At 39.7% G+C, this 26690-nt stretch overlaps 1 protein-coding gene, 1 long non-coding RNA gene and 2 other non-coding genes across 4 annotated transcripts in view; 3 read left to right on the forward strand and 1 right to left on the reverse strand.

Moving 5' to 3' along the window:
* LOC135479694 (gamma-tubulin complex component 3 homolog) overlaps positions 1-7685 on the forward strand; it is a 32764-nt gene extending 25079 nt beyond the window's left edge. The window contains exons 22-26 of the mRNA XM_064759598.1: positions 986-1074; positions 1905-2036; positions 5838-5978; positions 6469-6588; positions 7523-7685. Coding sequence (XP_064615668.1) covers positions 986-1074; positions 1905-2036; positions 5838-5978; positions 6469-6588; positions 7523-7678 — 638 coding nt within the window. The 3' untranslated portion in view covers positions 7679-7685. The remainder of the gene's footprint in view (positions 1-985; positions 1075-1904; positions 2037-5837; positions 5979-6468; positions 6589-7522) is intronic.
* Positions 7686-12311: 4626 nt separating this feature from the next.
* Trnah-gug (transfer RNA histidin (anticodon GUG)) lies at positions 12312-12383 on the reverse strand. The gene has a single exon. It is a non-coding gene; the product is annotated as a tRNA-His (tRNA).
* Positions 12384-18672: 6289 nt separating this feature from the next.
* Positions 18673-18798, forward strand: LOC135479904 (U11 spliceosomal RNA). Its single transcript, XR_010445890.1, has one exon. It is a non-coding gene; the product is annotated as a U11 spliceosomal RNA (small nuclear RNA).
* A 4550-nt stretch (positions 18799-23348) lies between these two features.
* Positions 23349-26671, forward strand: LOC135479561 (uncharacterized). Its single transcript, XR_010445861.1, has 3 exons — positions 23349-23463; positions 25781-25879; positions 26532-26671. It is a non-coding gene; the product is annotated as an uncharacterized LOC135479561 (long non-coding RNA).
* The last annotated feature ends 19 nt before the right edge of the window (positions 26672-26690 follow it).

Raw genomic sequence — 26690 nt, forward strand, 5'->3', positions numbered from 1 at the left:
TCAATCATCAATGCCATGTGTTAACATGTGTTTTGTTACAGAACTACTGGGAGTGAAGCATCAGTGTCATGTATTAACATTTGTTTTGTTACAGAACTACTGGTAGTGAAGCATCAGTGTCATGTATTAACATGTGTTTTGTTACAGAACTACTGGGAGTGAAGCATCAGTGCCATGTGTTTTGTTACAGAACTACTGGGAGTGAAGCATCAGTGTCATGTATTAACATGTGTTTTGTTACAGAACTACTGGGAGTGAAGCATCAGTGTCATGTATTAACATGTGTTTTGTTACAGAACTACTGAGAGTGAATCATCAGTGTCATGTATTAACATGTGTTTTGTTACAGAATTACTGGGAGTGAATCATCAGTGTCATGTGTTAACATGTGTTTTGTTACAGAACTACTGAGAATGAAGCATCAGTGTCATGTATTAACATGTGTTTTGTTACAGAACTACTGGGAGTGAAGCATCAGTGTCATGTATTAACATGTGTTTTGTTACAGAACTACTGGGAGTGAAGCATCAGTGTCATGTATTAACATGTGTTTTGTTACAGAACTACTGGGAGTGAAGCATCAGTGTCATGTATTAACATGTGTTTTGTTACAGAACTACTGGGAGTGAATCATCAGTGTCATGTATTAACATGTGTTTTGTTACAGAACTACTGGGATTGAAGCATCAGTGCCATGTGTTAACATGTGTTTTGTTACAGAACTACTGGGAGTGAATCATCAGTGCCATGTGTTAACATGTGTTTTGTTACAGAACTACTGGGAGTGAAGCATCAGTGTCATGTATTAACATGTGTTTTGTTACAGAACTACTGGGTGTGAATCATCAGTGTCATGTGTTAACATGTGTTTTGTTACAGAACTACTGGCAGTGAAACATCAGTGCCATGTATTAACATGTGTTTTGTTACAGAACTACTGGCAGTGAATCATCAGCGCCATGTGTTAACATGTGTTTTGTTACAGAACTACTGGGAGTGAATCATCAGTGTCATGTGTTAACATGTGAGATGGTCCATTTCATACAGCAGGTCCAGTACTACATCAACTTTGAGGTAAGCTCTCCACAACCCACCCATCCTCTGCAGTGGTATGTCAGCATACACAGATATCAGAGATTTTACAATCTTCACAGAAGGTTATTTGATGAGCATTGTAATGATAGGGATGACTTGTGATCAAACTCTTTTGTTGCTGAAGGTAAGGAGAGGATAAAATACAAGTGAGGCAAATTTATTAATTTAATAAATTGTCATTGTATTTCTAGAACATTGTAATAATAGGAGAGATTTGTGGTCAAACTCTTTTGTTTCTAAAAGTAAAAAGACTCCTGCTGTATCATGTGACTTGTCAAACACGTGAGGCCATTTTTGTGGACTTTAATTTAATTGTCAGTGCTTAGATACACAAGGGGTGGAATTTTACAATGTCCAGAGAAAGTAAATTTCACGCAAGGTGTAATAGCTCTCACATGTAGGCACAAACCCTGTCCAATACAATTTTTGCTGGCTTCCTCTCCGGCCTTACCTGGGTAAGGTCTTCCAGCAACTTCCGGAAGGTTGTGGGCTTCCCCCGGGTTCTGCCCGGTTTCCTCCCACCATAACGCTGTCCGCCGTTGTATAAGTGAAATATTCTTGAGTACGGCATAAAACACCAATGAAATAAATAAATAATTAATACAATATTTTAATGGTTTTACATCTTACCTAAGTGATTAAATAAGTCACATGCGGGTATAAAAGCAGGGTGATGCTTTCGTGGATCACCCGTAGCAGAACCTTAGCTCTGTTCCTAGCCACCATCAAAAGCGTATTGCGTTTTCACAAGCAAATCAGATTTATTATATTTGAGAATTTCATTGGTTACAGTATTTATAAACTTTCAGGTACTGGAATGTTTGTGGGATGAACTGTTGACAAAAGTTAAAGAGGCCAAAGACCTGGATTACATCATTGCTGCCCACGAGGTTTTTCTCGATGCCATCAATGTGAGATGTCTCCTTGATAAGGATTCTATGGTTAGTATTAGAACCCAGAACCATGTTTAGTAATGTGCTTAGTTTCCAACCCAGTGAGTTAAGGTTCTAAAAGATTTGCCTGAACTAGACACTTATTATATGTTCCCCATTTCAACTTACAGGATCCAAAAATAAGTGTTAAAATTAAATTCCAAATTCTCATTTAATAAACTGGCTTTGTGTAATTGGCTGCATAGCTGGAAAAACAAGGTATGATTGTTGTCTGTCTTTGCCCTCGTGTTGACAGTGAATAGACTGTGTCCTTGAATACTGTGTGCAAAAGAAGCATAAAGGAGCAGAGCATCACTGCAGTTTTTACCCTTCAGCCAGGGATATGGATATTGTCGCTGTGGCCACCGTCGGTCTGCCCATTTTCTTGTAAACGTTTTATCTTGCAACATTTTCAAGTCGAATTTATCAAATTTGTGTCATAGATGCCCAAAACCATGGAGAAGAGCCCTATTGATTTCCGGTGACCTTGACATATTTTTTCAAGGTGAACAGGTCAAATGGCATTTAGTGCTTGCAAACATGATATCTATTGAAGGTGTGAGGCAAAGTTTAATAATGAAAATTATGTCACATATACCTTATGTAAACCCTATTGATTTTTAGTGACCTTATCCTATTTTTCAAGGTCATTAGGAATATTTTATGCTAATTAATTGCAAACATGTGTCTTAAACAGATAAATTTGTTGCCACAGTTGACCACATCTACACAAACATTCAGAAAAAAAAATCAGATGTCCTTGATAACAGTCTGCTGTTGGTCTCCATAGAAACAGGTGCATACTTATTTTAGGCTTAACAGATGATATTTGAAGATTTCTGCATATATTAAAACACCATATAGTAAATGTATGTGCTCAAGGTCAAAGGGTTTGAAGTGCATTGCACTGTATTTTTATTCCACTCTCCTCATGACCAACTAGGTTGTGTGTTTAATCCCACTCTTGCTATTCTGGCTTGTCAAGTGTTGTTTTTGTGGCTTTCTTCAGGCTCTGGTTTGTACTGTGCACCCATAAACCCGATCACTCCTCAAATTTCCACCCATAAACCTGATCACTCCTCAAATGTCCACGCATAAACCTGATCACTCCTCAAATGTCCACCCATAAACATGATTACTCCTCAAATATCCACCCATAAACCTGATTACTCCTCAAATGTCCACCCCATAAACCTGATCACTCCTCAAATATCCACCCATAAACCTGTTCACTCCTCAAATGTCCACCCATAAACCTGTTCACTCCTCAAATATCCACCCATAAACCTGATTACTTGTCAAATGTCCACCCATAAACCTGTTCACTCCTCAAATGTCCACCCATAAACCTGTTCACTCCCAAATGTCCACCCATAAACCTGTTCACTCCTCAAATGTCCACCCATAAACCTGATTACTTGTCAAATGTCCACCCATAAACCTGTTCACTCCTCAAATGTCCACCCATAAACCTGTTCACTCCCAAATGTCCACCCATAAACCTGATCACTCCTCAAATATCCACCCATAAACCTGATTACTTGTCAAATGTCCACCCATAAACCTGTTCACTCCTCAAATGTCCACCCATAAACCTGATCACTCCTCAAATGTCCACCCATAAACCTGTTCACTCCTCAAATGTCCACCCATAAACCTGATTACTTGTCAAATGTCCACCCATAAACCTGTTCACTCCTCAAATGTCCACCCATAAACCTGATCACTCCTCAAATGTCCACCCATAAACCTGTTCACTCCTCAAATGTCCACCCATAAACCTGATCACTCCTCAAATGTCCACCCATAAACCTGATCACCCCTCAAATGTCCACTCATAAACCTGATCACTCCTCAAATGTCCACCCATAAACCTGATCACTCAAATGTCCACCCATAAACCTGATCACTCCTCAAATGTCCACCCATAAACCTGATTACTCCTCAAATGTCCACCCATAAACCTGATCACTCAAATGTCCACCCATAAACCTGATCACTCCTCAAATGTCCACCCATAAACCTGATCACTCAAATGTCCACCCATAAACCTGATCACTCAAATGTCCACCCATAAACCTGATCACTCAAATGTCCACCCATAAACCTGATCACTCCTCAAATGTCCACCCATAAACCTGTTCACTCCTCAAATGTCCACCCATAAACCTGATCACCCCTCAAATGTCCATCCATAAACCTGATCACCCCTCAAATGTCCACCCATAAACCTGATTACTCCTCAAATGTCCACCCATAAACCTGATTACTCCTCAAATAGCAAGTATTCATGACTACTTTATGAGCTTGCCTTACAAAGTAAACTGCTGGTATTCTCTGAATGCCTTGTTACGTCTGCCATTACCTGGGGGTTAATTTTCTATTAACATAATGTGTCTGTTTTAGCCATTAAAGGATCATTCCATTCAGTTTTTGGTAGTTATAGAAATCCAGGAATGTTTCAAGTCATTCTTCATAGTCGTGATGATTGGCATATTATACAGAAATATAGAATATTGTCCATTCAGTTGTAGTGTGGGCATTTGTATATTTACATGTAATTGTGGCACAGACTTGTATTCTCAGAGTGTGTTGTAGTGATTGGAGATATTTGCTGTATTCAAGAATCTAGCACTTACACAATAATGGTGGACTGCCATCATATGAGTGAAATTCACCAATCCGGTCACTGTGAGTTCAAGTTTAGCTCATGCTGGCTTCCTCTCCAGCTGAACGTGGAAAGGTCTGCAGAAGCCTGCGGATGATCGTGGGTTTCCCCCGGGCTCTGCCTTGTTTCCTCCCACCATAATACTGGTTGCCATCATATGAGTGAAGTATTCTTGAGTACGGCATAAAACACCAATGAAGTAAATAAATATAGGTGAAATATTTTGGAGTATGACGTAAAACACCAATTAAATAAATAAATTAATCAACAGTGGTGAGGTTGATGGGTTGAGGAAATAAGGCGTAGGCCAATGGACACCACCAAGTTTTGCTCTTGACTGTTGCAAGGTGCAAAAAATTTTCTGCTATTATGCTACTGTGCATTGCTGTAGAAGCACAGTTATATGCTCCTGTATTTCCTAGGATCCTATAGATTTTATCCTGTGTGGCTGAAGAGTCAACATGGATGCAGGCTATCAAATTGTCCATTGCAGTCTTTCTTTTTGTTCAGCATTGTAATAACAATGTTTGGGTATTTCTTAGCTTTTCTATTCCAGTACACGCCCCTAATTTTTTCCCAGGTAATTCCGATCAACCTTCAATTCCTATATGTCCTATATAGGTACAGATACAGTGAACACACCACTTGAACCTACTTGTTCTAGGCAGGCAGTATTCCTCGTTAGATATCAGTGAACTGAAATCACTACATTTGACCTAAGAATTTGCCTGAAGAAGGGCATATTTATAGGCAAATTGAAGTCATAAAAGATTACGTATGGTGCGGAAACTTACATTTTTCTGTAGGATATCATCCTTAGGTAAAGGAATAACTTAATCACTGACGATATTTTAGGTCACCTGTTACAGTCATTTACAGCCCTTACAGCCATTTACCATCATTGCAGTCCTTAGTCATTTATCGTTGACATAGTCATTTACAACCCTTAGTCATTTATCATCATTACAGTCCCTACAGTCATTTACTGTCATTACAGCCCTTACAGTCATTTACAGCCCTTACAGTCATTTAACATTGTTACAGTCCTCAGTCATTTACCATCATTACAGTCCTTAGTCATTTACCATCATCACAGTCCTTACAGTTATCTAGAGACATTAGTCATTTTACCTGTTGACCAGGGTATCCTGACCCAGCTGAGGGCAATCTTCGACCTGATCATCCAGTTCCAAACTGCTCAGGGCGCTTTTTATAGCGCTGTGGAGGAGGAGATAGACACCAGGCAGCGCTTCAGCCAGCAGATGCAGAAGAAAACAGATGAGGTCTGTTGAAGTCTTTAGTATAGATGGCTTGCATTTGCGGCCTGTTGTAACAAAATCATTCCACGGTATCTCCTGGGGTGTACCTTTCACTGTGTCCACTGTACTGTGAAATTCTTTTGTTAAAGATTTTAGGTAACGTGAAAAAGAACTGTTAATTGCCTATAAAAACATCTTTTAAAGGAAGGCAGCTGAAGGATTTCTCCTATGCAATAGTCAAAATTAGCAGTGAAAAACTGTGATGTCAAGTCTGAAAATAAATGCCTCACGTTTTTTAAAACAACCTTTTGATGTAAGTGGTAAAACCAAAAACGGCATGTTGTATATGATTGGATGTATGGTTACAGTCAAAGTAACAATAAACATGAACCTTTTAAGCCTGTGTAACTGAAGAATATTTATGCCAAATATCCTGAAAACGTGAATATAGGATTGGAAAAAGCCTGGAAATTTGAAAATTTTTAGTGCCTGACAAGTGTGTCCATATTTTCAGGGTAAGTGGGGTGTGACAGAGGCTGAGCAGACAGCAGAGGACGAGAGACGTTCCAGTTTCCTGAGGAGCCTCATACAGTCTACCAGGCTTCAGCTGCAGGTGCTAGCAACCTCCTACAGGGTAAGCTGTAATACCAGAGGAATTGAACTTCATCTGGCTGAAACAATCAGCTTTGTAAATCACTCTGTCTGTTGGTGGATCTGTCAATGAAAATTTTAACTTGCTATCTTTTGTCAGTGGGCATTTTGTGAGTAGATGGGGTGCCACTGGCCATTTTGTGAGTAGATGGGGTGCCACTGGGCATTTTGTGAGTAGATGGGGTGTCACTGGACATTTTGTGAGTAGATGGGGTGTCACTGGACATTTTGTGAGTAGATGGGGTGCCACTGGGCATTTTGTGAGTAGATGGGGTGTCACTGGACATTTTGTGAGTAGATGGGGTGCCACTGGGCATTTTGTGAGTAGGTGGGGTGCCATTGGGCATTTTGTTGCACCACTTTCAAAATATATATATAAAAGAAACACGTGTATGGTTCTCTGTTAATTTCTGATTGTCTGTCCATCCATGTCTCTGCCTGTTCATGGTTGTCTGTCCATCCATGCCTCTGCCTGTTCATGGTTGTCTGTCCATCCATCCATGCGTCTGCCTGTTCATGGTTGTCTGTCCATCCATCCATGCGTCTGTCTGTTCATGGTTGTCTGTCCATCCATGCGTCTGCCTGTTCATGGTTGTCTGTCCATCCATCCATTCATCTGCCTGTTCATGGTTGTCTGTCCATCCATCCATGCGTCTGTCTGTTCATGGTTGTCTGTCCATCCATCCATGTGTCTGTCTGTTCATGGTTGTCTGTCCATCCATCCATGCGTCTGCCTGTTCATGGTTGTCTGTCCATCCATCCATGCGTCTGCCTGTTCATGGTTGTCTGTCCATCCATCCATTCATCTGCCTGTTCATGGTTGTCTGTCCATCCATCCATGCGTCTGCCTGTTCATGGTTGTCTGTCCATCCATCCATGCATCTGCCTGTTCATGGCTGTCTGTTCTCTTCTCACAGGATAAAGTTCAGGAGTTCATCATGATGGTCACCACCCACCAAGACACCAGTCTTCGATTCCTCATCTTCCGGCTCGACTTTAACGAACATTACAAAGCCCGTGATCCTAAGCTGCGAAGCCCACTAGTGTATCAGCGTCACAAACAGCGAGTGTAGCCACATGTACAGCAGAGCAGTTTGTGGATGATTTCATGTGATTATTTCAGCGACTAATTACAGTCAAAAAGGTTCATACATGTACAGCAGAGCAGTTTGTGAATGATTTCATGTAATGATAAAGTGTAAATCATATTTTTCACCAACTAATTACAAAGTCACAAAGGTTCATACATGTACAGCAGAGCAGTTTGTGAATGATTTCATGTGATTATAAAGTGTAAATCAGATTTTTCACCAACTAATTACAAAGTCACAAAGGTTCATACATGTACAGCAGAGCAGTTTGTGAATGATTTCATGAAATTATTGGGTGATGTACTGTACACACACACTCACACACACACACATATATATATATAATTTTGTGTACTTACTCTTAATACACATACTTCTAGTGATTCCTAACTTAATTCTAGAGCACATACTGTTCCCTTGTGAGTCAGGAGTAGTTTTCACACGACTGTTGTAAATCCATTTTCTCGTTTTTTTTTTGTTGTTTTTTTTCAGAAGTAATGGCTATAATACCATGAGGTGACATGATTCACCAAAAAAAAAAACATGCACATTAAAGATGTCAGAAGAGTTTTGTTTCAGTGAACTCCAAAACCTGCTAAGACATACAAAGGCAAATATTTGTACTTAACCTCTGATCTGCATCTTAGCATATACCGTAATTGACCTCAATATTCGAACACAAAAGATCATTTACGGTGGCAAATAAATGTCATGAGATATTACTTCTGGTGCTGAAATTTACATTTTCCCATTAGGATCTCATCCTACCTTCCAAACACCTCTCAAAGCACTTTTCTAAAATCAGCAAAACTCCAAGAATCTGGAAAAATTAGCAACTTTTTCATGGACGAAATTATTTAGGTCATTTAGGGTACCTTGTAAAACTTCAAATGGATTGGTAACACAGGTATTCATCTCTAGCAGTGTATCCTGTCTTTACTTAGGCGCTGTTTGAAGTATAATGAAATATTCCCAAAAAACATGTAGAACGAAGTCAGTGAAGTTAAATATATAAATAATTACATAAAGAAAACTGTACAACAACAACAGAAAAGTCCTTTTGGGGAAATGTCTCATGTATTTTTGTTTGTCAATCCACTTCTGCGCTGTAGAATGGTGACTTTTCAGGAAAATCTTAATTTTCTAGTGCTAAATAAGAAAATTAAATGCATCGACTTTTGAACGTATTTAGCAAGTTTTGCCTGAATAAAATATTTTACTCTGAAAACACTGAAATAGCTCATGATGATATGGGTTTGTAAGTCTAGTTGCTATGGAAACATTGAGATTTTTTAAAAGATTGATATTCAGCAGTCCGTGTGAGAGTTGTGTATGTCAGGTGTTCAGTACCATCAGTACCGTGAATTCTTTGTGTAGGCTGATCCCAGATATAGGGTGACCCTTCTGGCTCAAGTTTGCTCCACACATATACAGTGGGGAAAATCACAGGGTCAGTCATCGCAATACTTCTTGTTAAAGAACCCATAAAATTACCACGCAGACGTAATTATATCAGGGTTCCATTTTTGCTTTGAAAGTGCTTGAATTTTAATGAATGGGTTTGAAAACCATGAAAATCCTTGAAAGAATTTATTTTGAGATTCATGCTCAAATTTATTTATTTATTTATTTTATTTGTTGTTTTACGCCGTACTCTAGAATATTTCACTTATGCGACGACAGCCAGCATTATGGTGGGAAAAAACCGGGCAGTGCCCGGAGGAAACCCACAACCATCCGCAGGTTGCTGGAAGACCTAACCACATACGACCGGAGAGGAAGCCAGCATGAGCTGGACTTGAACTCACAGCGACCACATTGGTGAGAGACTCCTGGGTCATTACCCTGCGCTAGCACACTAACCAACTGAACTACGCAGGCCCCTACATGCTCAAAAGTATCAAAATTTTAGTGTTGGAATATCATAGTGCATTATACTTAAAACGGATGGATCAATAAACTAGTTAATTAGTGTGTATAAACAGACTGATCCTTGAAAGTTTTGGAAAACAAAGTATATTAACTAAATTCTTTTCTATCACGAATGGAAACAATGTACATATATAAGTGTAGGTTACAATAGGTTTGTCAGCGTTATATCTACAAGCACAACTTCATTTCTGTCTCTCGATTTGACGCAGCATTTTTGGAGACATGACAATAAGGAATGTTCAAAGAAAAGACAACAAATAATATAACGCAAGTTATTTGGGAAGACAGTTGGAAACAGATCTGAACTGTTACAGACATTTTTTTTTCTGACGTGTTTAGTAATTCTATAAATCAAGTTTTAATCAGGAATTCTTACAAGGCCATGGGATGCCCCATGTTGGAGCAACCAGAAACATGTCATGTCACTCGTACAGGAACTATCATATGGTTAAAATGCTAAAACAGTTGTCTGTTAATGAAAGTGGAAACACCAACGTCCAGGAGTTATGGATGAACTTGCGCCTCATTGGTGAAAATTGATAACTCGGAGGCACTTTCGATTATTTCAATGGGCATGATTTTGCTTATTTTGAGCTGTTATATCTCGGTTGTTTGACATCACGAAAACAAAAAGCAATGGTTTTGACACTTCTTGCTCGTACATACATTTGGTATAAGTGCTGCTTTTTCTTTCAAACATTTGAACATGAACAATGATATGAAAATGAAGATCCTTAATCTAATCAGAAATCAACCCAGAAGTTTGTTTAGATAAAGTCTGAGAGTAAAACTGTGAGTCTTTTCTCATACATATGACATCTTGTGTGATAAAATAAATAAGAGAATAAAGCCTAAGATACATGTAGGTTAAAATGTGGTAAAACATCATGGGGAAAATAAGGAAACAGATTATGCAAAAAATAATGAATGAGGTGGTGTTCATTATGAGTTGAGCCAGACGTACATGAACTGTAAATCCTCAACCTTTTCAACGGCTTAAGCACTTTTTTTTAAATGGAAATTATGCATACAATTATTATGAAAATAATGCTAAAAAAATGTTTTTGTGTGTGTGTGTGTGTGTGTCACTTAAGATGCAAGCTTCATAAAACTGTGCAAATTATTTCTCTACTCCTCACAGTTCTCTCCGAGTGTTTCAAAATATTGGTCACAGAGGTGGTTGAAAAGGTTGAAGAGTTAGGGTAAATTTTGCATTGATTTTCATCATATGCTGACAATGTACCACTAAAGCATGTATTGTTATTCTTTCAACCTTGATAATGTATTCGCTTTCAGAAAAAAACGTGTTGCCCACAAACATATAGGTCATGTATCTATTATTTACCAGAAAATACACTTCCATTAATTTTAATAGTGTTTTATTACAAGAATTCTATGTAATTGTTTCTTTTTTATGTTCTTGGTTGAGAAAATATGTGATGTTTGTGGCAGTAGACCTATATTTATAACAGAAAAATAAATTTCACGAGTTTCTGAGGACTTTTGTTTTGTTTTTATTAACCAGAATCTGTTTGGGTCATGTATCTGTTGTGGACAGCAGTCTGAGAGCAATGTGATTAGTCTGTATCACCGTATAGATTTTAATCCCAAGGCCGTAATAAAGATACTGCAGTTAGCCATTGGATTGGCTTTAAATGCTTGGTACAGTTATATTTCATAGACAAGACAGAGCATAGAAAGAGTGAATGAGTGGGGTCTAACGTACAATTTTTCAGTCATATGACGACAAAGGAATCCTTAGAGTAATGTGCCTCCTTGTTGCAAGACGGATTTCCACTGCTCTTTAATCTAGTGCTGCTTCACTGAGATGCCTTACCAAAGGCAAGTAAGCGGACCTGTCCAAGCCATTATACTCATACGAGTCAACCAGTCATTGTACTACATGTGTCCTCTTCATGCTGAACATCAAGTGAGGAAGTTACAACTTCCTCTTTTAAGGTCTTAGGCATGACTCAACCCAGGATTGACCCTGGATCTACCCCTCTCGAAGCGAACAGCCAAGAAAGAAAACTATCACATCCGCATCTAATGTGGCTAATTAGTGCTATACCCTTTTGCTTTTATATTTTGTTTGTTTTTGCATTTCTACAGACACAAACCTGGTAGCTTATCAAACCTCAGATGCAATATGGATCATAATATATCCCAGGCCAAACAGTCCCATCGGCAAACTGTTGTCAACTTTATTTCTTACAAAGATCACTTTTTCTTACCAGGAAAATTCTTTTCTTCTTACCTAGAATATTTTTTTTACTACTGTAATCATTTTAAACAGTAGAGAAAATTATTTCCAGCACGGTCAAAAATATTTTTTCTATGAAAATTTAATTTCCTCCGTGAAAGTAAATATGTGGAAAAAATAACAATGTAAATAATAATAATAACAATTTCTTGATAAAAAAAAGTAATTTTGGGGGTAAAAGAATATATTTTAGTTATTGGGTTAAGTAACTGTAAGCATTATTTGGGATCTACACTTTCTGGGTTGGCCAATAGCAGAGAATTTAGTGCTGAAAACTGGCTGACCTCTGGGGTTTGAACCACTAAACACAGGCAGGCACTTAGTTAATCACTAGCATTATATGTCTACTTCACTATCATTCCATTCTCAAGATTACAAAAATCGAGGTGGTCTGATTAAGAAAGAAAAAAAAAAACGTTTTGCCGTGACCAGGATTCGAACCTGGGTTGTCTCGGCCACAACGAGAAGTCCTAACCACTAGACTATCACGGCTTCACACGCAGCGAAGAGAAAAATTGAAAGAGTAGAGAGAGCTGAAAACTGTAATAAAAACCCTGATTTTTACAGGGAATAATAAGAAGCGCTGATGTTTAAAATACTCTGAAATAAGATTCAATCAGAATAGCTTCTTTATAGCCCTGATAATACAAAAGTTCTTTGCCAGGGATGACTACATGGTCACGTGACTACGCTCTGCCGAGCAACGGAGCATTGCAACCCCAATGACGTCAAGATTCATTTAAGGTGTAGGTGGTTTGCGATGACACCCATCTTTGACGTAAAATTGAGCATTGCCCACTGGTAGCTAGAGGTGTCATAACTTCTTGGCTGGTAAGGGCATATACATATCGACAATATACACAAACTTACCTCAAAGATGGCTGAAATTGCAGACCATCTATAAATTGATAAACCCTCGGTCGTGTACTATGTTATTTCAGTTCTAAGTCATACTTATTTTCGTAGTTAGCTGCGAGTTGGTGGGCGTAGAGGTACTGGTAACCAGAGGAACTTGACGCTGGCAGGCCTGCGCGAGAAGAAGGCAATCGAGGATCAACCTTCCTGCCTGACGGCAAGAGGATCGTCTATATGCATCATATGAGCCTACCTTACCGTTATTTGGAATTTATTATTACGAAACAAATTAACCTCAACTGTCGCCAGTGTCGATTAATATCGATACCAAAGACCTGAATTAAGGTGTTATTTAATTAGATCTAATTTGAAGCTGTTTGTTAAAAGTGACGTAAACAATGAAAAAACGCCTTAATTAGCGTTGATTGCGCGACTTTCTGATCAAGTCAAGGGCTGATGTAAGATCATGATAGGGGCCTGTAGGCCACAGAATTAAAACCTAAACGCATGTGCATGTGACAGGGTGCCATGGAGTTAGCACAAATTACATTGTCCTTCATAGACAGTGTTTAGCCTTCTGGATTAGAGGCTATTTCATATTGATGACGTACAAGTGCTCACAACTCTTTCATTCGTGTTAAATGTGTAATCATTTTCTTTTTTTTTTTTTTTTTGCTTGTACACATTTGTGACTATGATGCTCACTTTGGTAGTACCCTTTCAACACTTGTAATAAATGAAGGGCAGGTTTAACAACGTCCGTATGTACGTACAAGGCGCCGTTTGGGTAGGAGAGTAGGCCTATGCGTGGTCAGTTTGCGTTAAGCTGTCGCTTGTTTGCCTGCCATCGTTCTATACTTGTGTCTTTTATTCTTCCCGGAGTGTGAACGTATTCATAAAGTTGACACGACCCTTTCTCAGTCATTTCGTTTGCCCGCAAGCGCAAAAATCACAGTTTTTGTTTGATTTTCTGCCTTTGGGCTATTTCTTACAGTTATATCTTGTTATTTCTCTGGGCCCAAGAGTTAGGCCTACATTGTGTTCACAGGGATTTAACTGTTTTGGGGAAACTAAAACAAGTCAGTTGATAGTAACTTATACGTGCTTGTGAAAATTGTTTGAAATGTTGATAGCTTGTGATGCATACATGTAAGTTTGGATTTTGCCAAATAATTTTGACTAGTGTAAGCAAAATATTTGTCATTGAGTAAGTGACATATTTTTCGTTGTTGTTGCTACAAGTGTCACCAGGCTGAGAATTCAGTAATCGAGATAGTATTTGAAAATATCTTTTGGAGATTGTTGTTGCTGAATGTTAAGATTGTTACATTTGTTGAAGTACGATAACTGAATGGCAATTTTATTGTAATTTACTTCTAAGATAGGCTATTCTTGATTAACTTCTGTGGTTTATGTCAATATACCGGTACCTTGTGTATTTAATGCATATACTTACACTCAGTATTATAGCCTGGAGTTTCGATAGTTTTGAGATCGATATTGGGGGCATGGTGGTATGGGCGTGCGGAGTGAAAGTTCCTGTTGATGGTGAGGACTTGGCTGGATTTTTCAGTAGAGATATGAAAATCAAAGAGGTGATCATTCCTGATCAAAACAGAGGTGAGTATTTTTTATTGTTCTTTAACTCAAAGCAAGTGAAGAGAGCATTGACCTAACGGTAAGTCCTACCATGGTACAGAGAGCACTGATCGTAAACCGGCATTAGAGGAATACCAGGTAGTTAATGCAGTTGAATTACCACGTCCACCTGTGCAGGTGAGCGGTATAATAGAAGCGATAAAGAACCTCATTCAACAGGAAAGAAAGTAAATGTTTCTCTGTTTAGCCTCGAGAGATCCCAGGAACGTCAATCGTTTGACACCAACCCTATGATGGCAGCTGCTTCACAGTGCAGAGTATAATTTTTCTCAGGCGATGATTGATGTTAAAGATAACTTTGCTTATCATCAATTGCGGCATGTGGTAACTAGTTTGATGTCTGAAGGATACCTAGAAAACATGATGATGCCTGCATTTAGACGAGCACTACGGGGAACAGCTAGTGAGGTGATGTTAAATCTCGGTGCAGGCAGTACGATTCGTACACTCCTGATGAAATTTTTCATTTTTGGTAATGTCTTAACTGCAGAGGCTCTTCTGGAAGATGTTTATAGCGCAAAGCAAAAAGAGACGGAGAATGTAGTGGCGTGAGGATGTAGGTTAGAAGGATTGTTAAGAATATCAGTGCAGAAAGAGACAGCTTTAGTTGGCGATCAGGATATGCTCAGAACGATGTTTTGGAGTTGTTTGTTTGACCATGAAGTTAGATCTGCTATACGTCACAGATTTGACGCAGGTGAGCGGTTTAGCAATTTGCTTTGAGCAGCACATGCAGCTGAACATGAGATTGGCCTTAGAGGCAGGGAAACTTTTAAAATGTCTGGTAAAGGAGTGAAACACCAGATTCAACTATCACCACATACACATAAAGATAAAATGCCGGTAAAGTAGCTAAACTGGCAGCCAGAACTGTGGTATGTTAGTTTTGCAAGGAGGAAGGACATGCGAGGAATAAACTGTCCTAAAACAAACACATCAGATGGGAACTAGAAACCACCTGGTTCGGAGGGCAGATTCCAGACGAGAGTTATTCTTGCCCTATAAATTATAAGAAAATATGGAATAAGCTAAACCTTAAGGAAACCTTAGTTGCCATAAAGGTAAATGATGTTGTTACCCAGGCATGTTTAGATATCGGTTCTGAAGTTTCAACAGTGTCGCAATCTTTCCGTGAAGAAAAGTTACCTAAGGTGAAGATATACCCACTCACACTTGAGTGATTAAAATTGAAGCTGCATGGGGAAACACTATGCCTTACATTGGATACAATGAACTTGTTTTAGACATGGGGAAGGGGCTTCAGGATGTATTAGAATTAGTGGTGCTGGGGGAGATATCTGATGCGAATTGGCTACAGAAATTTAACTGGGATTGTATTGAGGATGATCCTGAAGATTTAAGGAATCTCCTATGTAAGTATGAGGATGTATTTTCTAAACATGAGGTTGACTGTAGAGGAACCAGCGCAGTTAAACATGGGATTGAGTTGACTGATAATCGTCCTATTAAGATCAGACACCGCCGGATACCACCATTTCTGTATGAGGAGGTGAGGAAACATCTTAATGACATGTTGAAAGCTGGTACCATTAGACCGTCTAAAAGCCTTTTGGCATTTCCTATAGTACTTGTGCAAAAGAAAGACAGAACCGTCCCTTTCTGTGTAGACAATAGGAACTTAAATAGAAGAACTGTTAAGGATGCGTTTGCACTTCCCCGGTTAAACGAAACGCTCAGTACGCTGGCGCGTTCGAAGTATTACTGGGTACTTGACTTAAAATCAGGATTTTGACAAGTAGAAATGGCTGAGGAAGATCGCGAAAAGACGTCCTTCACAGTAAGACCTTTGGGCTTTTACGAATTCAGTGCCATGCCCCTTGGGCCTGCTAATATCCCAGCAAGTTTCCAACGGCTAATGCAGTTGCGTTTGGGAGATCTGCGTCTGACTAAATGTCTGCTTTTTATATATAATTTTCTAGTATTCTCAGATACATGGGATGAGCATATGTTCCGTCTGGAAGCAATCCTTAAAATGTTGAGGGAGTTTAGACTTAAAGTCTAGCGCACTAACCGACTGAGCCACGGAAGCCCCTGTATCTGTTATCCTTCCAGGTATGTAAAGGTAAGAATTAAGTTGACATGGCCCTTTTTAAGTCATTTTGTAAGCCTGTAAGCGCAAAGGTCACTGTTTTTGTTTGATTTTTTGTCTAGTGTTCTGCTATGACGTCAGAACTTCAGCTGTGTATGCTTGTATCTATTATCCTTACAGGGTTACATACGACTGTCACACATGCGAATGAGCTCAGTCCAAATGTAAAATCAGAGGAAAGAAATAAAGATCATAGTCACAAGCAAGCCAGTGTTGTTCCGTATGTGAAGCTGAAAGGACTGGTAAAGCCCACCCCGGTTACATTTAATCAATCGCAAGATTGTACAACGTACTATACACCTATATACAACATACGTGCAGTGTGTGGATTTTCTGTGCAGTAGGTGGATTTTTCAACATGTAACATAGACGCAACGATGATTAGGCCTAGTTCTTAAATCAAAGATCGGGATATCTAATTGACTAGGCCTACCTCACAATCGAAATTATTGCCGATTTCGCCCCAAATCCTTCTGCGGTTCGCATCTTGGCCCTATATTTATTTATCCGACTGGTGTTTTACGCCATAGGCCTACTCTACAAACTCTACAAACTTATAGTAGGCCTAGGCCTGCAACAGGCCTATACATTAGTCTGTGTTATAAGATTAAGTATTGTGTAACTGTGGGAGTTAAGGAATCAGTGGATAGCAAAAAATAAGGTAGATGTGATATGAAAAACAGCGTAAGCCCTCCTAGCACTAAGTTAATTCGAGCAGATCCTTCATCTACAGTCTGATCACGAATTTTCCGTCAGTTAACCAGCGATGCTCTCAAGCAGAGAGCCGTTTACTCTCAGGTAGACTGAGTTTCAGTTACCACGGTTTTCATCATTCAGTTGTGAAATTACTTAAATTACAGTGAAACGGACTTAAACCACAAACGAACGCTAATATATGTCTATTTACTATAGGGGACTTTAGTCACAAAGTCAGTATGTATATATACAATTAACGGGATAGACATCGTACAAATCGGACAATTACAGCTGTAATTCTAATGTAAAGAATTGTAATGTACATTCTCTTTCGCGCACCTGGCCAAGAGAGCACGAACTGCCACATGTCAGAAATTTTGCTTCCGAATTCTCTTGATATGGATTTCGCCGTATGTCCAGTACCTCCGAGGACCAACACGGTAAAGATCCTTTTGTCTCACACCTGCTTTTCTGTGCACCTATTGATAGACAACCGTGGAAAGGTTGGGCGCCTTAACACCTTCAACAATATATTGCACGTATATAGACAGACCCATTTACATGCAAGAAGAATTGTTAGACAGGGGAATTGTGATTGACCCACAGTTATCTGTATGCGAATGTGCGAATTTTCGTTTACTCTCGGACTCTGGGCCGGGCCTATAGCGACCAACCACTGCCACAACGTACCAGGTACCGAAAATGTTCCTCCGAAACGACGATATCGATTCCGCCCGATGCTGGGTATAGCACGGAGTACCATAAGTAGGCCTGTGGTAAAGGCTTGTGTATCAGACAACTGCTTTTCTGTGGACCTGCTGACAGGCGCCTGCGGACAATACGGAAGTTTTGACTCCTTTCAATATGATGACATTTGTCCTGCAGATGGATAAGCCATGAAATATAACTGAAGGATCTGGATCGACGGCAGAGTGCGAATCTTCCGCTGAGATACAACCACACTATATACTCCATCTGCACTGAAAGTACATCACAAATCCTCCGTTGAACAGGTCAAAAACTGTACATCTCTTCGGGCACAGTGAGTTAAAAATGTTCTATAAGCGCTCATAGTCAGGTGAATTAAGTTACCAATTGCCCATACATACTCACAATCGCATTGATTTACAAATCTGTAGTTCAGATGGAATATTTATAACTGACTGTGCCGAAGAGATGTAACCTTGGTCTGTCAATGGAGATCTTCCTGATGGTCGTGGGTCTCCCCGGGCTCTTCCCGGTTTCCTCCCACCAAAATGCTTGCCGTCGTCGTATAAGGGAAATATTCTTGAGTACGGCGTAGAACACCAATCAAATAAATAAATTTATATTTAAATTAAAAATTAAATTTTGTGGTTTATCCACCCGTAGGAGAAATGTCAGCATAGTGGGAGGAGTTATTAAACGCCCAACCTGTCCACGGATGTCTGCCGATAGGTGCACAGAAAAATAGATCTGCGTCAAAAGGGCCTTTACCGTACTGGTATTCGTTGCTACCCGGCATCGAGCGGAATCGTTATCAAGAGATTTCGGAGGCACAATTTCTGTAATTTGTGGCAGTTGGTGCTCACATAGCCCGGCGCCCGCTTGAAATGAAAATTAGAGGTCTGTATAGTCAGGTAACCTGAAACCTGATTTGTAACTTATTGCTAACGCAGGGACGGTTTATAGTACAATCTGACTACATCATTTCCTTTATCAAAGAGTACTGAAAGAACGAACTTCCATGTCTCCCAATTCCATTTTCTCGCAATTCTACTTACATCTACATGGGCCTGCTTATTATATATAAGCGTGCTATATTGTAGAAGGCTTTAAAGGGCTTGAAATGCTCAACCTGTCCACGGATGACTGCCAATAGGTGCACACATAAGCAGGTGAGACAAAAAGGCCTGCTGGTACTCAGTGCTACCCAATATCGATTTCGGACGCATTTTCTGTGACTTGTAACACTTGATGCTCACATGTCCCGGCGTCCGAAAGAAAGTAAAAAATTAGAATTCTATAGTCATTTAAACATAAAAGCAGTCTTTCTTTCCATAGAGCTGAGTTACAAACAAAGCTGTTTCATGGTACACGATATGCGTGTGATATATTAACGAAGACGTTTAAACGCCCAACCTGTCCACGGATTTCTGTCTGTAGGTGCCACGAATCAGGGCTTCTACACTTCGGAATTCAATCGTCGAAACAGACATTCATATACCAGCCGTCAACCAATGAGGACGTTCCAGGTCAATAATTGTAAGGCCAAATCCAGACAATGACGTATAGCACAAACCACAAAGTTATAATGCAAAGAGAAGCAGTCAACAGTATTCATTGATGTTGGAAAGACGCAAGGTTCTGGGCGACTGAGTCAATTCAGTGTTCTCATGGTGTACCATGTTAGAATATCAGTTTTCGATAACAAAATTAGTGTCTCAGGTGCACTTTGATTGCAACTGTTGATATATCCAATGTGGCGATCTAATACAACACGATGAATACACTGCCCCTAGCCCGGGTTAAGCGGAATTAGACACAGTCATACAGCAGAGCGCCGGAGATCCTGCACGCTCTGTCCATATTTACTTACAAGAGAATTATACTCATTGTAAAACTTAAGAAACTTGGAGTGACGGCGGTTGATGGAACAACCTTGACACGCTAGTTTTTGCAGTACCGTAATAACTTGTGACACGCAGAATCTAACAAATGCTTGAAGACGAGATATGTACACACCATATGCAGGACCCTTCGGTATATTGCTGTCCAAGTAAGGTTAATTTACAATGTCAAAATTGAAACTGCCCTTCTTGTCAGTCTGCGAGAGAGGAAACCGTTTTGGTCTTTGTACAAATATAGGTACAGATAAGATGTACTATCTGGAGAATTTGGGGTTTCCTTTAAATCCAGCAAAGGTGAATGAATATCTTTCACAGCCATTGCTATGTACGGATTGTTTAAAGGCAGCAGATCATCAATATACCCTTCAGCGAATGAGAAAGATCGGAGCCGGTGAGGATTACTCCTGAATAATTTTTGCATATAGTCGTATTCATATGAGAGCAGGTATAGGTTGGCCAAAGGTGAACACAGTTTGTACCCATCGTAATACCTATACACTGTTAATATGTGGTTTCCGTGAATTCCACATAGATGTTATTAATGAGAAATTCAAGCACCTAAATGAACATGGAAACATAACATGTATGGAAATGAAGAAGGCTTTGTTGCCTCTGACGTTAATATAGCGGTGACCGGTTTTATCTGTTAAATCGTCTGAAGAATCGTAGTACAGAAAGTGGAGAAATCCCAGGTAGGTGTGACCTTTTGCCAGCTATCACATTGTTCTGGTTTTACTGTCCTTGCTGTATGTCCTAAATTATATAGGTGTTACTCAACATCGGATCGGATCGTTATCAAGAGATTTCGGAGGCGCAATTTCTGCCGGTTGTAACTGTTGATGCTGGTAATGCCCTGTGCCCGAGAGACTGGTAACATTAGAATAGAGAGCTTTTTTTATTACTAGCGATCCATTTAATTTGCAAATGTACATACGCTGTATTCGAAGATTTGACCACGGTGAAATATTTCGTAGTTATTGTGCATGTATATTTACATTATCATTTGTCCACGTGGACAATTTGTACCTCGACAAATGTCAGCATTTATGGTTTCTACCTTTGCTATTTTCCTGCATGGCTCGTTCTCGTTATCAAAAGATTTTCTGTACATTGTTCTGATCGGTGCTCGCTTGGTCCAGCGCCCGAAAATACGTGAAAATAGACACCAATTATACCAGTTCTGATGCTCAGATGGGCAGAAGGTTTGTCTCTTCTAACTCAGAGGCATGGGAGACTGATTACTCTTGGTCCTTTCCCACTCAGATCCATGAAAGGCTGCTAACTCTTGGCCCGTTCTCACTCAGAGGCATAGAAGGTTGGTAACTCTTGGTCCGTTCTCACTCGGGCATAAAAGGTTGGGTACTCTAGGTCCGTTCTCACTCAGAGGCATAGAAGGTTGGTAACTCTTGGTCCGTTCTCACTCAGGGGCACAGAAGGTTGGTAACTCTAGGTCCGTTCTCACTCAGAGGGACAGAAGGTTTATAACTCTTGGCCCGTTCTCACTCAGGGGGATAAAAGGTTGGTAATTCTAGGTCCGTTCTCACTCAGAGGGACAGAAGGTTGGTAACACTTGGTCCATTCTCACTCAGTGGCGTAGAAGACTGGTAACTCTTGGTCCATTTGGACCCAGAGGTATAGAATGTTGGTAACTCTTGGTCTTTTCTCACTCAGAGGCATAGAAGAGTGGTAACGCTTGGTCCATTTGGACTCGGAGGCACAGAAGAGTGTTAACTCTTGGTCAGTTCAGAAGAGACATGTGACATTATGTGTGTGTGGGCATCTGGAAGGCTTGCTACTCATTTAGTATGGTTAGATTGCATATGGAAATGATAAACTTGTAATTCCTATAATTTTGAGGGGCAAAAACCACAATATCTGTTAATCTCTGTAGACATGTAGATGTTTTGTAACTCGTGGTCTGCTCAAATGGAATAGCTGTTACTACTTGAATTTAGTCCAGATGTAGCATTATTAACCACTTACTTCTTCTCTGACTGCACGTGGGAAGTCCTGCCAGCAACCTAATGAAGATGGTGGGGTTTCTCCTCGGCTCTGCCCGGTTTCCTCCACTGTAGTGCAGACGGCCGTCGAAAGTGAAATATTACAGCGTAAAGCACCAATCATACAAGTAGTTATAAACCCGTTGGGAGCGGGTGTTTTCCTAGTGGCTAAAGGCGCTAGTCTTCAAATTGCTTGGACACACAAGATTAATGCGGTTTAATCCCGGTCTTGGACAGCACATTTATAGATTCCCTCTCCCTCCGTTTTCACAGGCTAAGACCCATCGAAGACCACTTACCCTCCACCAATGAGGTGTATATGAGGTTAAAGTCGGAGACCACGGGAACAAACCCGGGTCGGTCATACCAAAGACTTTAAAAATGCTACTTGCTGCTGCCTTGCTTGGCGCTCGGCCTTGGGAGGTTAGAGCAAAGAAACATGACTGGTTGGCCCGGTGTCAGTATAAAGAGAGTGAGTGAGGTGTCATGTCTGGTGTCTTCGGCATGATACTTCAGTAGCGGAAGACCTTTGGCGGCATGGACTCGCCCTGCCGCAAAGAAGGCACAATATATGTACACACATCTAATGACACCGTCATATGACTGAAAAATTGTTAAGTACGACGTTAAACCCCAAGAGCACTTACATACATACATACATATATACATACATACATGCATGCATATTTTTGCAATGCTTCAAACGTTAACCATCAAAGCCAGTGTAATAATATCATAGTAAAAGCACGATTTTTATTATTTAGTGTTAGCAACCCATCCTTGCCATAAGAGGCCAGTCATAGTATCATCATGTGCCCCCAGATCAAAAAGCTATGAACTATAACTTTACATTCAGTCATGTTGTTTATAATAATGTCGAAGAATCCGAACACCAAATGTTATTGTATCATTATTCGATTGATTCAGGCGCTTTCTTTGCGGATTAAAGGCACTATAAATGCGGATTTCTATGAAGGTATAGTTCGTGTGGAGTAAAACGAACTGGAATGAATGTCCATTCAGGACTGCATTTCATTGTCAGTCCTGTCTGTAAACAGAGTGACCGTTCACATAACTGCGCACGTGAAACCACATAGCGTCCTTAAGCCCTTAAAATCAGGTGTGATACACCTGTACACACAGACAGGTAAATACAAAAACCGGTAGGTGAGTCCTTTAGAAAGTCGTTCTGTGGAAAGCGCTGAATAAGGTACGCCGGGACAATTATGAAGCTCACAGTCATATGCATAGAAAAGTAATGCGGAGTTTTATATTGTGTAGGGACGTTACAGGGACTAGAAAGAAATTGTACTACCGTGGGAGCTACCTCAGATGTCAATCTATCACAGTCGACGAGACTAACACGAGGGTGCAAGTTACTTACCTAACAGGTACTGTTCATTGTATACCACGCTGTGCCGTGCAGACGCATGCAATCGGAGCGTAAAATTTTTCAGTGTCCTTGTTGTTACGCAAGTTGTTTGATGTGACATTCGAAACCAGATGTACTTCTGTCATTGCTCAATCGGTGAGACCTACATAAACATGTATGGCGACCCGTGATCATAACTATACATAGTTAGTGAGCCAGTCACTGAGTTCATGATTTATCCTGTGGAATACGGAGTTCAAAATAACATCAGGTAAATATATATTCTGTGTGTTCTATATTCTATGTGCTTACATCGCCTGGCTGGAGGAGCAAATGGCCTCTCTCCTTGGCCCTCGACGTTCGTTGGACTTCAGCGACCAGTGGATATATATATATATATTCCCGAGTGTAGTATACTCGGGAATAACTTTAGACCTATATATGCATACATACCTACCGGTAAGTGGAAAATATTGTATACTGTTACAATTTCATGATGTGTTTAGCTTGTCTCGACATCCATGTTCGTACACTTGTACAATCTATCAGAACATCGGAAACTTTGAGGCCTGGGTGTTCAGGATTAACAAAGTGTAGGGATTAACTCGGTATGCATCTATTCGTTTCCATAGTCCATGCGCGTCAAAAACTGGACCCTTTGTGTATATTATTAGGCCGGATATCCATGGATAGATTTAATAAGGCCTTATATATATATAGCTAAGTACCATATAAGTGAGTCAGAGGGAGTGCATCATTCAAACACACACGGAAGTATAAAGCTGTGAGTTGGGAAGCGGGCAGCGCAGACGGGACTGGTGGGAGAAGCACTGAATGCTGCTGATTGGTTTTAAAACTTAAAACTATGCAATAAAACATGTATAGCTGCTATGCAATAAAACATGTACATCTGCTAATCTATAGGCGTAGTATCAGACATTCGCGTCCTAATCGTAAACTATAATAGCGAGAGTAATATCAAACAACTCCCAACACAAACCACCAAAGAAATGTGGAGGTATATGTCTATAGTATTTAAATTATATAATTTAAAAGTCATGTTTAAGGTAAGCATATGTACAAAGACATATTTAAAGTACATACATGCATATCATACTTTTGGCAGAAACACAGATTGGTGGTGACGGGTTTCATTTCTCAAGTTGGAGACAATTCGGTTTTGAGGAAAGGCGCCCCACCCATAGGTTAACAACGGCATACCATATACATGTATATAGGATCAGGATGAAAATAGCCCTAGTTTCGAGCTGGATATCTTTCCGGTGAAATTTTGAAAATTACTATTATATTAACTACACACTAAAATCATATCACACATTTTTCATAAAGATCTGAGAAATTATTGGGCATTTTGCACGAAAAGATGGACGAATGAGTTTGGCTTAACGTCACATTGGCAATATTTCAAATACTAGTGCGTCGTGGAGAAATGAAAAAGTGAGTTTTCCAAGATAAAACGTAAGTCTCAACAACGATTAACTATAGTTATTATTCTTTTTTGAATAGTAATTATACAGAGAAATAAATGAAGAGGAATTTAAAATACTTAATCATATATTGCCCTTGGCGTCATTTGTCGGTGTTATCAAAACACTCGGCTTTGCGAAGCTATTCAGTGGAAATGGAATTATTAGAAATATCTGCATAATTCTAAAAGGCCGCATGTATACATATTTGATCGTGTGATATTTTCTGCGGTCTGATAATATATAGTAGACCCACATGTTCTGTTGCTATATTAATGGTATATACAATCTGTAGTTGTGTCTCTAGTTAACATTAACGGCCCTTTCGCGGACAAACCGGATGTGTCCAGGTTAAATACTCTTATAATAGCCGGAAGTGGCCTTGTTCGTGATCTGTGGATACACACACTCTTCACAGTGATAATTTAAGCTACTGTACAGGCTTGCGTGCTGTGAACACTTCAGGCCTCAGCATATAGAATCTCTGGTAATAATAGTAATTAATACGCAGGTTTCACCGATTTCCTGCCAAAATAATGCTGGCCGTCGGAGGTGAAGCAATCTTGAGCACGGTATAAACACCAATCAAATTGATGAATAACAAATAACGTCATCCTTGCCATGTTCTCCGTCATATGTCATTGTAATCTTTTTCTTACATCAGCATCGTCATCATCTGGATTGTTATCTTCGGTTTTACCGTCATCAGCAAACCTATCATCTAATCATCGCGACTGTCATTTCTTAACATTATCGTTATCATGATTGCCATCGTCTTTGTCGACCATATAATCATCTATGTCATTATCGTCATCATCAGCAGTACCTTCACATCCCTATCCTCATATAAGATGCCACTGTCACATTTTTATAATCGCCATCATCATCACCATAATATTCTGTATCGATATATTCTTCAGCATCATCAACATCGTTTTATTACCTCCACTGTAATCCTCAATATCAATGTCATTGTTAACCTCTTCATTATCATCAATGTTATCCTCACACAGTATATCGTGAGATCAAATACAAACTGTTAAAAGTATATACCATTTATTATCTATAATAATAATGATATTCACCTTTACATTTTTGCAGGTGACTGATGTGTGGAATGGACCAGAATGCCTAACGCAAATAGACTGCACCGTCCAATATCACAACACTGTTTTATATCTGTCCTCATTTTTGTTACTGGTGAGTTTTGAGAGTAAACTCAATTTACACTGAATCATTAAATATCAAGAAGCAAATAAGTCAGTGAGTCAATATGTAGATAACAGAGTTAATGAATAATTAAGTAATATTTTCTTGTAAATAGAACACAAAATATCTATTTTATTTGCACAATGCAGTGTTGCAATGAGCTAACTCACCAACGTTGTTTTATGAGCCCCATGTATCTTATCTTACACCATGCTGAGGCAAAACTTCGATAAATAGAAATATTGCAGATAAAAAGAACATTGCAGAGTGAGTTCTGGACACCAGTAATATTGTCCACGGGAATGGGGGAATTAAATGCAAAATATAGAAGAGGGAATATTTTACACCTCAAGCTGACAATATTTGTTAAATTTATATGTTTATTTATTTGATTGGTGTTTTAAGCCGTACTCAAGAATATTTCACTTATACGACGGCGGCCAGCATTATGGTGGGAGGAAACAGAGCCCGGGGGAAACCCACGACCAATATTTGTTAATTGAAATATCCCTGTACAATATATTTACCTATGGCACAGTCCATTTCGGTGTTTCAGATCTTCCCATTGGTCTTTGCGTATCAGCTTTGGCCATTCAACCCACATTTCAACATTCTTATACTCCAAATCACTTTCTTGTTTCAGCTTTGGCTATACCACCCCCCTTATGACCCTCCTGAATGGATTTGTGACGACGGAAACTCTACTTCCTGTAACGCTTCTGGGGTTCAACACCGGGTAAAACGTCAGGCGAGTGGATCCTTCAAGTACCTGTATGTGTCACAATGTGGGCATCAGCGCCCA

This window comes from Liolophura sinensis, chromosome 12 (assembly GCF_032854445.1).
Source record: "Liolophura sinensis isolate JHLJ2023 chromosome 12, CUHK_Ljap_v2, whole genome shotgun sequence".
Classification (NCBI taxonomy): domain Eukaryota; kingdom Metazoa; phylum Mollusca; class Polyplacophora; order Chitonida; family Chitonidae; genus Liolophura; species Liolophura sinensis.